The following is a 14,577-nucleotide window of genomic DNA, read 5'->3' as shown; positions in this document are numbered from 1 at the left end:
ATGATTTGTATATATGCTTGCCTACCTATACATGGCCTGAAATTTGGTGTAAATTAGTGGGTATTGTGTACAAGGTTAATAACTCCGACATGTGCCACATTCATAATGCGGTAAATTCTCTCTCCCATTTACTGAAGATAGACACAATCTGCACTGCCGCGTCTCTCCCGCACATGTGTTGCTCAGCAAAAATGTTGTCAGATGTATGCTAATTATTTGTATGATAATTTGGACCTCTGTACGATCAATCATGCTTATACGTATAATACATATTGATCCAGCTGTGGATCCTTCATCTACCGTGCCCTGATTTTAAGCCAATAAGTACTATTTTGCGTCCATGACACCATCAAATCTGTACTGCAAAAGGACCCCCTCAACATCTGGCAACACACAGCCTTCTGATGACAGTGACTCAGAGAGTTTGGACCTTCCCATTTACTTAGTAATTTACCACATAGTTATTTATTTGTAGCTGGAATTTGCAGGTCTTGTCAGAAAGTTGTTGGTACAGATAAATAGCTATATTCCGTACGTTTGATTTGTCTATGATAATTTTCTTCCAAATACAGTACATTTGAGCTTCTGGTCAACACTTGGAAAAGTCGGCAGCTTTTTAACTCCTGCCTGAGTTTGAGTGTGCAATGCACAGTGTTATAAAGTGTGTTGGGAACACTCAAAAATGGCTGGAAATAAAGTACTGAAATTAAAGGACAAGATTCAGTATGCCATGAACCATTTTTACCACTTGAATAGTTTACCGTGTTGTTTTGATGTATTTTAAAACTGCTGGATGATAGATATTCTTAACTCTTTTTGACAAACAAGATAATGTGAATGACAGTATGTACATTTTCTAAATGTTTAAATTGCAGTGTACCACATTTATTACAAGGGGTAGAATCCACAGCTCCTACTGTACTAAGAGTACTTTTAAATTGACTAATCTTTTACTCTTACCCAAGTAGTTTTTTGAACAAGTTTTTACTCACAGTATATTTTTTTAAAAGTAACGCTACTTTTACTTGAGTATATTTTTTCAGTACCTATTCCACCACCACTGAAAATAAATATAATAAAAGCTAATAAAAGCAAAACCGAGCTACAATAATGGCAGCAACAGCAGCCGTGTAATGGGGAAGAGAGAGAGAAAAGACACAGGCTCTAGTCGGGCCAGTAATTCTGATAAGTTGTCGGACAAGGGCCTGGTGAGGTTGATATGACTTTTTTCCAGGGAATGTTTGTTTAATAATTTAGCATTCTTTATTTAGGCTACTTTCTTTTTTAACTGTATTGTTTCTTTAATATTTACTTTACTGTTTTGTAGGCTGCTTGTTCACAATTACAGCTCTTATTGTCAATAATGTTTGATAATGGCCCTGACAGAAATGGTTATCTATAGTTTTATCTGTCCAACATATACATATACATAACATATTTACTGAACCAAACTGAATCAACATTGAACTGATTTTAACTGAATAATGACTATTTTCTATTGTCTTTTTAGAGGTGCTTTACAGAAGAATTGAATTCTGTTTGCATCACTGATTCCCTATTTTCTTGTTTTTAACTGTAAAGCTGCTTTAAAACTGTTTGTGTTGTATATGAATAAACGTGTCTTGACTTTACTAGCTTTCACTACTTTTTCTGTTGTTTATCATGTTTGTTTGTTTTTAGAAGATACTTATTTTAAGCAAAATATAACAATGGTTCAGACTTCAAGAGGAAAACCCTAACCACACCAAACAGTATATTGTATCAGTAAATCTAAAGCAAAAATGCAAAAATAATAATAGCCTGAAATCATCTTAATCTTAGCTTTTGATATCCAATTTAATATATGCATCATATATGCATAGGATATGCATCATCATAGATTCAATTGAACCATCAAATGTTGTTTAAGTTATCCCTACCTTGAACATAACTAAATACATGAGCTGATAGTGTGCGCATGCGTGTCATTTTTCAAGCGGATGAAATGAAGCACGTTAGTCAAGTTGGTCTATTTTGTTAAACATTTTGTTAAACGTTTACTTAAGGATTCTGTATTGGCTAAAATGGTTTTTATGATCTTGGTCAGGGAAGTGCCGTGGTACCATAATAAATGAGATGTTTGATTAAAAGAAAACATTTGATTTATGAAATAGCTGCACTGTAATAAAAGATAATGACATGCACAAATTGTGTTTGTATTAAATAAACAATGTTTTAATGAAACAATACACAACTATAATTTGAACCATGTACAAACAAAAATTATTATTATAATAAAAAAAATTATTTAACTTTTAAACATGGTGGTATTATGATAAAAATGACGTAATCAAACTACTGCACGAGCAAACCAAGCGGCCCGTTTCAGTCACTCTCTGTGTGAGTTCTCGAATCTCATTCTCGACTCAAGAATCGGTTGCAGCGGTTGTCGGATCACCAGTACACTGAACGAGAACCGGTTTCTTTCGGATCACCAGTACACTGAAGGAGAACCGGTTTCTTTCGGAGCTGATACTGTGCGCATGCGTGACTCGTGCAGCTGCCAAACATAAACAAGCTCCTGCTATGACTGACTCCATCTGAACCGAACTAGTTCTTTTTTACCACTGTCTCTGTGCTAATGCTATGAGCACAGTTAACTGAGGACTTGAATGAGGGGATCTGGTGAAACGTACGTTTATAACAAATAAATCTTTATGGATTGTGCATGTGCATAGTAAGCTGATCGTGTTTCTGATTCGAATTAATTTATCTTATAATTTATTAAATCAAGACTTGTAAAACTTACTCATATGATCACTGTATGTAACTGTATATGGGTGCTTAACTTTTCAGACCAAAATAATGTTTAAGTTATTAGCTACTGACTTTATTTGAATGTTGGCTTGAGTTCCGGAATGACGTCATTACGTAATAGCGTAAAAGAACTGGTGAACCGTTTTTTTGAACCGGTTCGTTGAAGCGAACTGTCCAAAAGACCCGGTTCGCGAAAAAAGAACTGAACTTCCCATCACAAAAATCTAGTCTTTCTATATACTGTATATCTATGGACGAGCTGCTGAAGTCAGGTCCGTGCGTTATTAAGGACCGGTGCGCAGCCTCCGCTGACTTTTAGTAACGCCTGTTTACACCAATAGACGGAATAACTGCGGCCCTGAGACTTGTTTAATTCTTGATCTTCTTTATTTGTATTTTGTTTATTATACATGTATTTTATATTAGTCTTAGTTTCAGCATTTAAGTACTTTTGTTGTTGTTGTTGTTGTTGTTGTAGTACAAGTGTCTTGTCTTGTCTTGTTAAATGTGCCCCGGGTGTGTCATTTGGGGTGAGTTTGGTAGTACATGTTGAGTTTTGTTTGCTTTGATCATTTTCTTTGTTTCTTCATAGGCCTAGTTTTTTTGATGGTTGAACTTTTTGTCAAACCTTTGTTTTTTTGGGATTTATTAAAATAATTATTTTTTTGGAAACTTCTTTTTTTTATGGCCCTCACTATTTACTGCTCGGTCCCTCACAAGCTCAATTTTGTACAATCGTCACACAACTTACCTCAGTATCTCCAAATGACACTTCATATTTTCCAGTCCAGTGCAGAGCAGCTGTACTCCTGAATCCTGCAGATTATTATTGCTCATGTTCAACTCTTTCAGACTTGTATCTGATTCAAGAACTGTAGCCAGAGCTGAACAGCTTTTGTCTGTTAAGCCACAATCATTTAGCCTACAAGGGAAATAAGATTATAGAATAATTAGACTGAATACATATTTATATTTTATTATTTGCTAAATACAAATAACAAAAATATATTAATTTCATCTACAGCTAAAATTACAATAAATTATTAATTTGAGAGTGCTAGTTCCATTATTTCAAGAGGGGAAAAAGTGAATTCTGATTAAACATTTTAACCATTGTGATCATGTGCTCAACATCGGCTACAATGCACAATGCTATAAAAACATGATGTAAAAACTAAGGATGCATCGATCTATTACTCAGTATTGGTATTGGCACCGATACTGGCCTTTTCTGGAGAGACAAATCCGATATTGTGCGTACACTATTCTGTGTTATTGTTGAGCCCCACAAAAGGCACAAAAACATATAAAGCCTCATTAAGTTTTTGTGTGTAAGCTCCATAATTCAGTGTGAGGTACAGATTAATATTTAAGTCGTTAAATTGTTGCGAAGCTTAAAAAAAGGCTCAATAAACTAACGCACAGATTTAATACACTACGTATCAATATCTCTTCCTATTGTACTTTGCCCTTTTCTATGCAAACCCGGAGGGCTGCGCAGCCAGTGCGCTGTGACCCCATGTTGCTTTAAAGATCAACTGAAGTGCCTTGAAACACGCAGCGTTATTCTATGTGGTGACGTACTTTTAACTGAAACAAAAACATAACGCCCAGCCCTGCCCACTAATTTTGAATAGCCAATTGCGTTCCATTTATATCTGTTCGGGCAAGAGCCGTTGAGCTCGGTAAAGCCGCTTTTGTAGCTTATGATGGCCAAGGACTAATAAATTACCCCACAAATTCAATATGAAACTTGCTAAAACGAAATAGCGATCATTATCATGCTGAGGCTGTGTAGTGGCTGTGTAGTTTAAAACATGCTGACCGCACATATGAACGCTTATGATCTGCTCCGCGTCTCTGTGTAGGGGGCGGGACACTACGGACTCTAGAGAGCATTTGATTGGACAGAACATTTGATGAGAAACTGAAGTGCACGGTGATATCATCCAAATCCTTGATTCATATTGGCGGAAATGACGAGACTGTAAGTTTTGAATGCCCATATCTTGTAAACGCGAATTTTGTCTTTGTTTTGCAGCACACTAGCTTATAGATCACATTAAGGCTAATATATTCATACTAAAAGCCAAAAAACTTTAATTTTGATTTCAGGGGGACTTTAAGCACATCATTCCGAGCATGGGATGCACGTAAGCGTTTTGTGCTGTATTGGAGCTTTTGGTATAATAATACTTTTCAGCACAATTAAATATTATTAATAGTCTTTCTTGTTGTGTCCTTGGAGTTATCATATGTTGCTGCCTTGATTATCAATTTAAAATACATTTATTTGAATTTTATAGTATATATTTATATATAAATATATTTTATTAGGTTTTTTTCATCAATGTATTTTGCAACAATACAAATAGCAATGTGTAACATTTTGCCAGATTTATTCAAACACTTTCACTAGATTTTATAAAATAATTGTGCACCCATTATTTTTGTAGAGTATTTCTTGCTTCTGAATTATCCACTAACCGATTTTATAATAGATTTCGATATATATATATATATATATATATATATATATATATATATATATATATATATATTTATTTATTTTTATTTTTTTTGCATTAAAATGTTGTCTATGTACTAGATTGTGTTTAACAAAATGCTCAATTGAATAAAAAAAAAAAGATATATATATATATATATAATAATAATGAATATATATATTTCTCTAATTTTCCACATATTTTCCAGGATTTAAAAAAATCTGTAATTTATTTTCAAGTTTTCCAGGATGCACAGGAACCCTAGATATATTCATTTTTCAGATGAAAGCAAAAAAGATTAACTTACTGAGCTCTTTTGGAGGTTCTGATGACTGCTGATAATCTAATGAGACACTCGTCTGATTTCTTGAATTTCTGAAGCTCAAACTCCTCCAGCTCCTCCTCTGATGTCAACAACACAAAGGCCAAAGCAGACCACTGGGCAGGTGAAAGATCAGCAGATGAGAGACTTCCTTTGCTTAGGTGGGTCTGAATGTCTTTCACCAGAGTTTGGTCGTTCAGTTCATTCAGACAGTAGAACAGATTGATGGATCTCTCTGGAGACATATTAGCTTCCAATTTCTGCTTGATGTACTGAACTATTTCCTCTTTGCTCTGGTCATTTCCATTTTGCTGTGTCAACAGACCTCTTAAGAGTCGTCGATTGGACTGGAGTGACAAACCAAGGAGGAATCGAAGAAAAAGATCCAGATGTCCATTATCACTCTCTAGTGCCTTGTCCACTGCAGTCTTGAGCAAATCGGTCAAGTTTTTTTTGGACTGGAGTGACAGTCCGAAAAGGAAATAGTCCAGATAACCACTGCCACTCTCAAGTACCTTGTACACTGCTGCCTTGAGCAAATCTATCATGGTTTCCCTTTTATTTCCCTGTTCTGTAGAGTCTTGATCAAACACATATTTCTTGTTGATGTCTAGAAACAAATGAGCATAAAGGGCTGCAATAAACTCCTGAATGCTCAAGTGAACAAAGCAGTACGTGGTATTAAAAACAATCCCAGTTTCCTCCTTAAAGATCTGGGTACACATGCCTGAATACACTGATGCCTTATATATGTCAATACCACAGGCTTCCAGATCTGTGTCATAGAAGATCACATTGTTTCTTTCCAGCTGATCAAATGCCAGTTTCCCCAGTGAAAATATGGCATCTTTATCCCAGGAAACATCTGGTGTATATTCTCCATCATACTTTCGTCTGCTTTGCTGGATCTGAAATCTGAGAAAGTGTGTGTACATTTGTGTCAGAGTCTTAGGAGTGTCTTCAGTATTTGACTCCTGCAGTGTTTTGGAGGCATCTTCAGCAAGATTGTTTTTCACAACATTATTTCTTTTCTCCTCCAAAATATTTTGGAGAACAGTGGCTGAAATCCAGCAGAAGACTGGGATGTGGCACATGATAAAGAGACTCTTTGATTTTTTAACATGATCGATGATTTCTTTGGCCAGATTCTCATCTGTGATTCTTTTTCTGAAGTACTCCTCTTTTTGTGCATCATTGAATCCTCGTATCTCTGTCAGCCGTTCGATACAGTCAGGAGGAATCTTACTGGCAGCTGCTGGTCTGGTGGTGATCCAGATGAGAGCAGAAGGAAGCAGATTTCCCTTGATGAGGTTTGTCAGGAGAACATCCAGAGAGACTGATGATGAAATATCAGAAAACATCTCATTACCATTGAAGTTTAAAGGAAGACGAAATTCATCCAAACCATCAAGAATGAACAGGACTTTTTGGTTCCTTCTTGTAAGGTTCAGTCCTTTAGTTTCTGGAAAAAACTGAGTTATAAGGTCCATAAAACTTTGTTTTTCTTGCTCCTTTAAGTTCATCTCTCTAAATGGAAGAGGAAATATGAAGCTGATATCTTGATTTTCTTTTCCTTCGGCCCAATCCAGAACAAACTTTTGCACAGAGACTGATTTTCCAATGCCAGCAACTCCTTTTGTCAGTACAGTTCTGATCCGCTTGTCTTGTTCAGGTGCTTCAAACAAATTTGTGCATTCAACCTGTATCTCCTGTGATTCATGACGTCTGGAAGCAACTTCAATCTGTCTTACCTCATGTTCAGTATTGACCTGTTCACTACAACCCTGAGTGATATAGAGATCTGTGTAGATGTTGTTCAGAAGAGTAGAGTCACCTTGCTTTGCAATTCCTTCAAACACACATTGATACTTCTTCTTTAAGCTACACTTTAGCTGATGAATGAAGAGCAGCTCATCTAAACAAAAACAAAAATTCAGAATATTTTAATCTTATTTTCTCTCCTACATTTATAAGTGACAGTCTGACAAATTGTCACAAGTCTCTTACCTTCTAGAGTATCAGCAGCTTCATCTTGCTTCATCTCTCTCAGGAAGTAGAGAGTGAGATCAAGAGCTGCTTCTTTGATACTGCATCTATTTTCATTAAAATCCTTCACAAAGTATTGCAAGTCCTCTTTTTGTAATATTTTTTGAAACTTGTCCAGTTCTTTCTTTAGAAATGTGATTATTTTTCTCTCAAGGTCCTACAAAGCAAGACAAAAATACATGAAAGAAAAACAAAATCTTCATCCATATTTGGTCAAAACTATTATCAATTTGAGACAAACGTTAAATAGCTGTCAATTTCAATAATAAAACATACATTCTTATTAAAACAGAGAAATAACATTTCTCTCACACTCCTATCTAACAACATTTGTTTGTTGTGCTTTTTTTGTACCTGGAAGATCCACAGGAAACCATCTGTAAAGTCCTTGTGGTTCCTGTTAGTCTGGAAATCTGGATCTAAGGTTTCATTTTGAAGCCTGTTGCTGAATAGAATAAATCAAAATACTGCATTTCATGGGTAAATATGACTAAAATATCTTGACAATATTTTTAGCAAAGAGAAGGACAATATTTTGATAACTTTTTAACCAATAAAGTTTCATGATAATTATTCACTGATACAGTCCACCGGTGAATAAAAATAAGAAACACAGCAAATACCGTTTGGTTTGTGATGCTGTTTCTTCACTGAAGTTTGGTACTGCACCTTTTGACCAGTCACTCTTCACAGACACAGAGCTGGACACATGTGAGCCTGATCTTACACTAATGACACACAGAGAAAAGAAACTTTACTACAGGAGGTTCATCTGTGTTTTATATTGGCACTCATTCTCTCTAGTCCTTCACAGAAATGCTTGCAGAGTTTTAAAGATAGCAGACATTCTTGTTTACAGACTCACATTTGTTTAACAATTTCTGTAAAGCATTTCTGATCAAATTGAACACAACTTTTTCCTTGTTGAGAAAGGTCAGCGCTACACAGTTCTGTTAGCATATTTCAATTAAAGGCACCATATGACACTATAAAGGTATTTGCTTTGTTTATTGGGTATAACAATAACAGTAATGTAATCATAATAATTTTCATATCCATTTTACCCCGAGTCCAAGTCTGAGCTGAAAGTTTCACACTGGTAAACCTTTTTTGCAACTCTCTTACCATCAGATACAATCTTATAAAGTTATAATTTTTCTTCTTCACTGTAACAACCTTATGTCCTGAAGTGCCAACATAAAATACAGTTAAATAGGTGTGGTTTAATGTATTTTATTTACAATTTATTTAGGTGTGGTTTATTGTATTTCATTTAGGTGTTTAGCTCAGGTTTTTATGATCTGCAGCTCTGTAAAGTGTGCTGTACACAAGCTAACTTTTGGTCAGGAATGGCTCAGGAACTGCCTGAAAAATAAATCTTAACCACTGATTCCAAACAAAGCGGGTTTGCTTTCGCATCCAAACACACAGCGTCTCCACAACATGACGACAACACTACAACTCACTGAAGCCTCGTTCTCTATTTGTGTATACCTTTGGACAGAATTATGCAAATTTTTCAAAGAGTAATATTTGGACTTCAGTCAAGGCATTTCTGGGTCAGAGTTCTTTGTTAGATAAAATAAATCACTTTGCAAAAGATTATGATTCAGATTTTTAGTTCTCAGATGTTCATTATTTATTGGCTACTTTTTTGTTATTTTTTAATTAGGAAGTTATATAGCTCTGAAGTTCTGCAAAGCATTTGTAAAAAATAAAAGGTTTGTTGAGGTTTTTTTTTTTACAGCAAACATCTGAAACTCCAGCAATGTTTAAAATGATTCTCTGAAAACAGACTCAGTCTTACTCCTGTTTCTGTGAGAGACTCATCTCATCTTTCCTCACTCCTCTGACATACTGCAGATAAACTGGCAGTGATCAGCACTGGGTTGTGAAAACAATTTGCTGTTCAGTTTGGCCAAGATTCAAAAATAAAACATGATTATAAAAAAAATTCCAAAAAACAATCTCCTTCAAAAACAGAGCACACTGCTCCTTTGTCACACTATTTAAATTCAAAACAGGCAAGATCATTTAATGACTTGCAGAAATTAAAATCCATTAAAATTCTGGCTTACACAAGAGCAGAAAACAAAACAACAACATTCTGTCCAGCTATCTGTTCAATCATGTTTTTTCTGTTAATTTAGCTTGACCCACAATAAAATTCAGTAATTTATGACATTTCCTTTTTATATATTTAACACCTGAAATGAAAGTTTCTATCGAAGAGGTTTCATCAAAACAGGCAAAAAAGCTCCTTAATACACAGAATAAAAGACTTAACCTGGAACACTCAAAAGCATGAAAGACTAAGACTAAAAAAAGCATTAAAACAAAAAGGACACTAACTTAGGGTTTAAAACAGAAACAAAAGCATTGACAGCAATTGCACCATGGACAATTCTTCACTGTATATCTCCAACTCTTTTATCTAATGGTGGTTTATATAACACATTCCATTTATGCTTAACCTCCTTATCTAATAAAAAAAAAAAAAAGCACAAGCTTTGTACAATTTTTTCCATTAACTGATAGAACATGTAAACACAATGATTTACCAGATTTTAAAAAATACCCCATAAAATCATCTAGTTAATAAAAAAAAATATTAATGAATGAATTTAGGATCAGCCACCTTTACCAGCGACTTAATCGGGCTTCATCGATTATGGGCTCATTTAACAACCAAAAAAGAAGAGTCCATAGAAGATGTCCTCTGAGACTCTAAAGAGGTTGCGATAAAACACTGGGACATTGGCAAGGTCCAGTTTTAAAGGGTCCATCAAGAAAAGAGCTCTGTCCAGCTGAAAACCACCCAAACTCTCCAGCTGAAACGAGTTCATCCAGACAGAAATTTCTGTATAAACTGCAGATGAAAGGCTGCTGTCCTACTCTGCAAGTTTACTAACCCCTGGCCACTTTTCATCTTTGGGCAAATATAAAACACTATAAGACCCAGTGTAACTTATCCCACAAAAAATAAAGCTTGTACATCTGATACAAATTCTGGAGGTGGATCAATACAGGCTATCTTATGCAATAGAGATGAAGCAACCAAATTATTAATAATTAAAATTTGCCTCTTGTAGGACATTTCCACTTAGCCAAATGCCAAACGTCCTTTCCTCCATTTTTAACACTCATCCTTTTGGCATTTGACCATTACAATCAAATCATCGGCATAAGCTGATAAATTGACATTACAATTAGAACCAGATATTTGTACACCACTCAGATTACTCCTTATCTGCTGTAGGAATGGCTCTATGGCTATTAAATAGAGCATTCCTGACAAGGAACATCCTTGTCTGACAGCTCTTTCAACTTTGAGTGCATAAACCACTGTTAACCTTCAGCAGATTCTCAACATCAGTGTGCAAGACTTTTATCATATTCAGATTGATCTCAGACAAGTATCTTTTTTGGGAAGAGTGTAAGGGCTGCTCTGCGGCAGCTCAACAGCAGCCGCCCTTTGGCCAAACTTTCATTAAGCAATTCCTCTAAGCACAAGGCCTTGTTGAGTTTCCGGTTGTCTTCTTCAGACACCCTTGACAGGTTTTCCAGAAAACCATTGCCAACAGCAGGCTCTGAGTCACATTCACATTTGTACAGTTTTGCATAAAAACAATGGCTCTCTTTCTAATATCAGTGGGGTCAGTTAATAAAGTGCCAACTTCAGAAAGTAATGCATGGATAATCTTGTCTAACCATTCTATTTTTCTAAACAGAAAAACTATTATTATTTCACTTTCAGTTTGCATTATTGATCATATTTTGCTAACAAAACATGATTAAATAGGTTGGGACAGTGACCTCTCTTATACAATACTTTTGTTGTATCTGATCCCACCATGTGCCCAAGGGGCGACATATCCTGGGAAATACACAGCTAACCTGTATAGTATAAACTCAAAGTGACACTTAAAAAAAAAGATGAACACCAACAGCTTTTAAGCAGAAACAATGTGGAAAATTAGAGAGAAAGAACACTGTACAGCAAAATATACTTCAGTTAGCCATGATTATTTTGACTTGTTTAAGTTACCATATTAGTTACATTTTCCATCTACTAAATGTGCAACCTGAAACCAAAATGTAAAACATTTTAATTCTGCGGTTATACAGGACTTAACATATATGACAAATCAAACATATTTAACTAAATAGCCCTGTTTGTTTTAACCCTTGACAATCTAAAAAAATAGGAAGTTCTAATTTGTTTTGCAAAGCAATTGAAAACACAGCTTGTTGAAACCAGACTCAGTCTTACCTCTGTTTGTGTGAGAGACTCATCTCAGACGGAGAGTCCTTTCCTCGCTCCTCTGACATACTGCAGATAAACTGCTCAACACTGGGATCTTTGTGTCTCTGAAGACGATCAGATGCTCATCATGACCTGAACATGACAATGTGTCACTGAGATCAATATCATGATAGTTCATAGGAATAAATAATCAAGACAATAACTAGTGCTGAATGTTTGAGTTATTAAACAATCAATATAAACAGCATGTAATTCAGATCACTCACTACAGATGGCTTTAGTTACATGAACATTACTATGCAGCAACTTTCGAAATATTATAGTTTAAAAGAACATTAATGTGTTGATCGGGTTTATCGACCTCTCTATCCGGAAGGCCAGGTTTGATTTGATTTGACCACAGAATACTTTCGGTCTCGCGCCTTAACTTTGAAAAAGGGGACATAAATAACCCTTTTAGAATTATTCTTAATGCTACATTATTACAGAATTAAAAACGTTTTAACATGCGTCGTCTTTAAACGATTTGTTTTACTAATAACTTTTTGCTTCCCGGTCGTTTGTTACTTTGACGACAGGTATAACTTATAACTTAACAAAACACGCTTACATAGGGTACAGCTATGAAATCCGTTCATCATTCTCCTAAATAACTGTAATCGTGAAAGTATTCAAACTTACTTGCAATAGTTCAGACGATCTTGTGCTGTAGGAACAGAATCCAGAAGTCTTTAAACACTTTCGGTTTGTGATCGCTGATAAACACTTGTGTGATCAACACGACTGATGTTTGTCACATGATACCACTCCATTTTAGAGAAAATCAGTCCAGTTAACAACAGATCTAGTGCATTACTGACACCAACTGGACAGGAATATAATGCACAAACACACCTGCTTTCTCCTTTCTTCTAACAGCAGATCACAAACTAAAATAGTGCTGTTTCTTCCTATTCTCCCTCTCCTGCAGATAATGCAGAATCATCTCTATTCACCTCGTTCTTGTAAATGTGTGAACTTTGAAGGGTTCGTTGAATAATGACAGACAAATCATATAAAATAATCCATGCCAAACATATCTGAAAGGTAATAATTATTAAATAACAGAATTATATACAGTCCTGTTTTTATTTGAAGAAATGTCTTTACATTCCATTCATCAATAGCCTATGAATTCAAATTGAATGATTTCATTCAGTTAGCCTGTGGGTTATGATGAATAATTAAGATAGTGGGTTTGAAAAAGACAAAACAACACTTTACCTTATATTTAGACCTGAAAATATATTTTTTTTATCATTGTACAATCAAAAATGAAGTTATCTAATTTATGTATTTTAAATTCTACATTTAAGGAAATATTAGAACTAATGAATTTAGAGTCTTTATAATTTATGGCTTTCTGTACTCTTATTCAACATTTATAACACTGTTTTTTTATGTAATTTAAGTTTAAATGACAAATACCACAGCTGTCTTATTTACTCTCAATGTAATTTATTCTCTGATATTTTGAGCTCATTTATCCATTCCTGTCTTTACCACTGTCATCTAAATCCTGAATCAGAATCTGAATAACAAAAGAAAAGTGGATAAGCAAAGCACTTTAGGTGTCCCGGGTTCGAGTTTTAGCTTGTAATGAAGTTACTGATGTTATGAGGTGTTTGTGCACCTGTCGACTTATCTTCTTTTTATTATTATTACTGCAGAACTTATAATTACATACAAGCTCAGGGAAAGATGGTTGTATCTTTAACAATAAACATAATGATCATAATTAAAAAACAAAAACATAACTTTATAGGGTTTGCGCACATCATAGTGTGAGACTACATATACATAAAAAAAAATGCTAAATTTCTTTGAATAATCATAATATTAAATATTTATTTGTTGTTGTTTATAAGCCTGAGGGATGACAGTTCAATTCAACCAGAAAAAAGAGGAAAACGGGTTATGCCAGTTTTGCACACATAAAATAAAGAAATGAATAACATACTCAAGAGATAATGAGTAGGTACTCTTTTAGTGCTTCTTAAGTAAGTACTTATTGAAATTAAGTACCTACTTTATGATTGTTCTGTATTGTAAGATTAGAACCATTAAAGATCTTTAAATCAGTGGAAAACAGTCAACAGTAGACATGTATTTTGCTTTGTGTGTATGGTATTTACCAAATAAACATTTTGATTTTATTATCCATCTTCAATAAACCAGTAACATAAGACCATTGCATCAGTTATCAGAACACACTTATAAAACAGATCAAAAATAAACACTGAAACATGGGCCCAAAATAATTTTGACTCCTTTTTACAAAAACAACATGATGATGGATGCCCTTCTTTAAACTTACTAATAAAGTCATTACTTGAATGTTATTTTAAAGTAAATTTCATCAACTTTATTAAGAATTACATATTTATTTCTGACTAGAGTTGAGGAACAAAAAGAAAGTGATAATCATGTTTATTCTTCACAGCAGCATTAGAATAAAATCAATATATCATCAATAAATGTGACCCTGGAGCACAAAAACATTCATAAGCACCTCAGGTGTATTTGTAGAAACAGCCAACAATACATTGTATGGGTCAAAATGATACATTTTACTTTTAATGCCAGAAATCATTAGGATA

The 14,577-nt window shown here is 34.6% G+C and overlaps 1 protein-coding gene across 1 annotated transcript in view; it reads right to left on the bottom strand.

Annotated features, from left to right (window-relative positions):
- LOC141337933 (NACHT, LRR and PYD domains-containing protein 12-like) overlaps positions 1-12,745 on the bottom strand; it is a 97,528-nt gene extending 84,783 nt beyond the window's left edge. Inside the window, exons 1-7 of the mRNA XM_073843508.1 lie at positions 12,620-12,745; positions 11,945-12,070; positions 8,295-8,399; positions 8,026-8,110; positions 7,633-7,828; positions 6,156-7,540; positions 5,611-6,053 (exon numbers count right to left, since the gene is read on the bottom strand). Of these exons, the coding sequence (XP_073699609.1) occupies positions 5,611-6,053; positions 6,156-7,540; positions 7,633-7,828; positions 8,026-8,110; positions 8,295-8,399; positions 11,945-12,003 (2,273 nt within the window). The 5' untranslated portion in view covers positions 12,004-12,070; positions 12,620-12,745. The remainder of the gene's footprint in view (positions 1-5,610; positions 6,054-6,155; positions 7,541-7,632; positions 7,829-8,025; positions 8,111-8,294; positions 8,400-11,944; positions 12,071-12,619) is intronic.
- Between the last annotated feature and the right edge of the window lie 1,832 nt (positions 12,746-14,577).

Source organism: Garra rufa, chromosome 7 (assembly GCF_049309525.1).
Source record: "Garra rufa chromosome 7, GarRuf1.0, whole genome shotgun sequence".
Lineage (NCBI taxonomy): Eukaryota > Metazoa > Chordata > Actinopteri > Cypriniformes > Cyprinidae > Garra > Garra rufa.
This window is presented reverse-complemented; position numbering and strand designations above follow the sequence as displayed.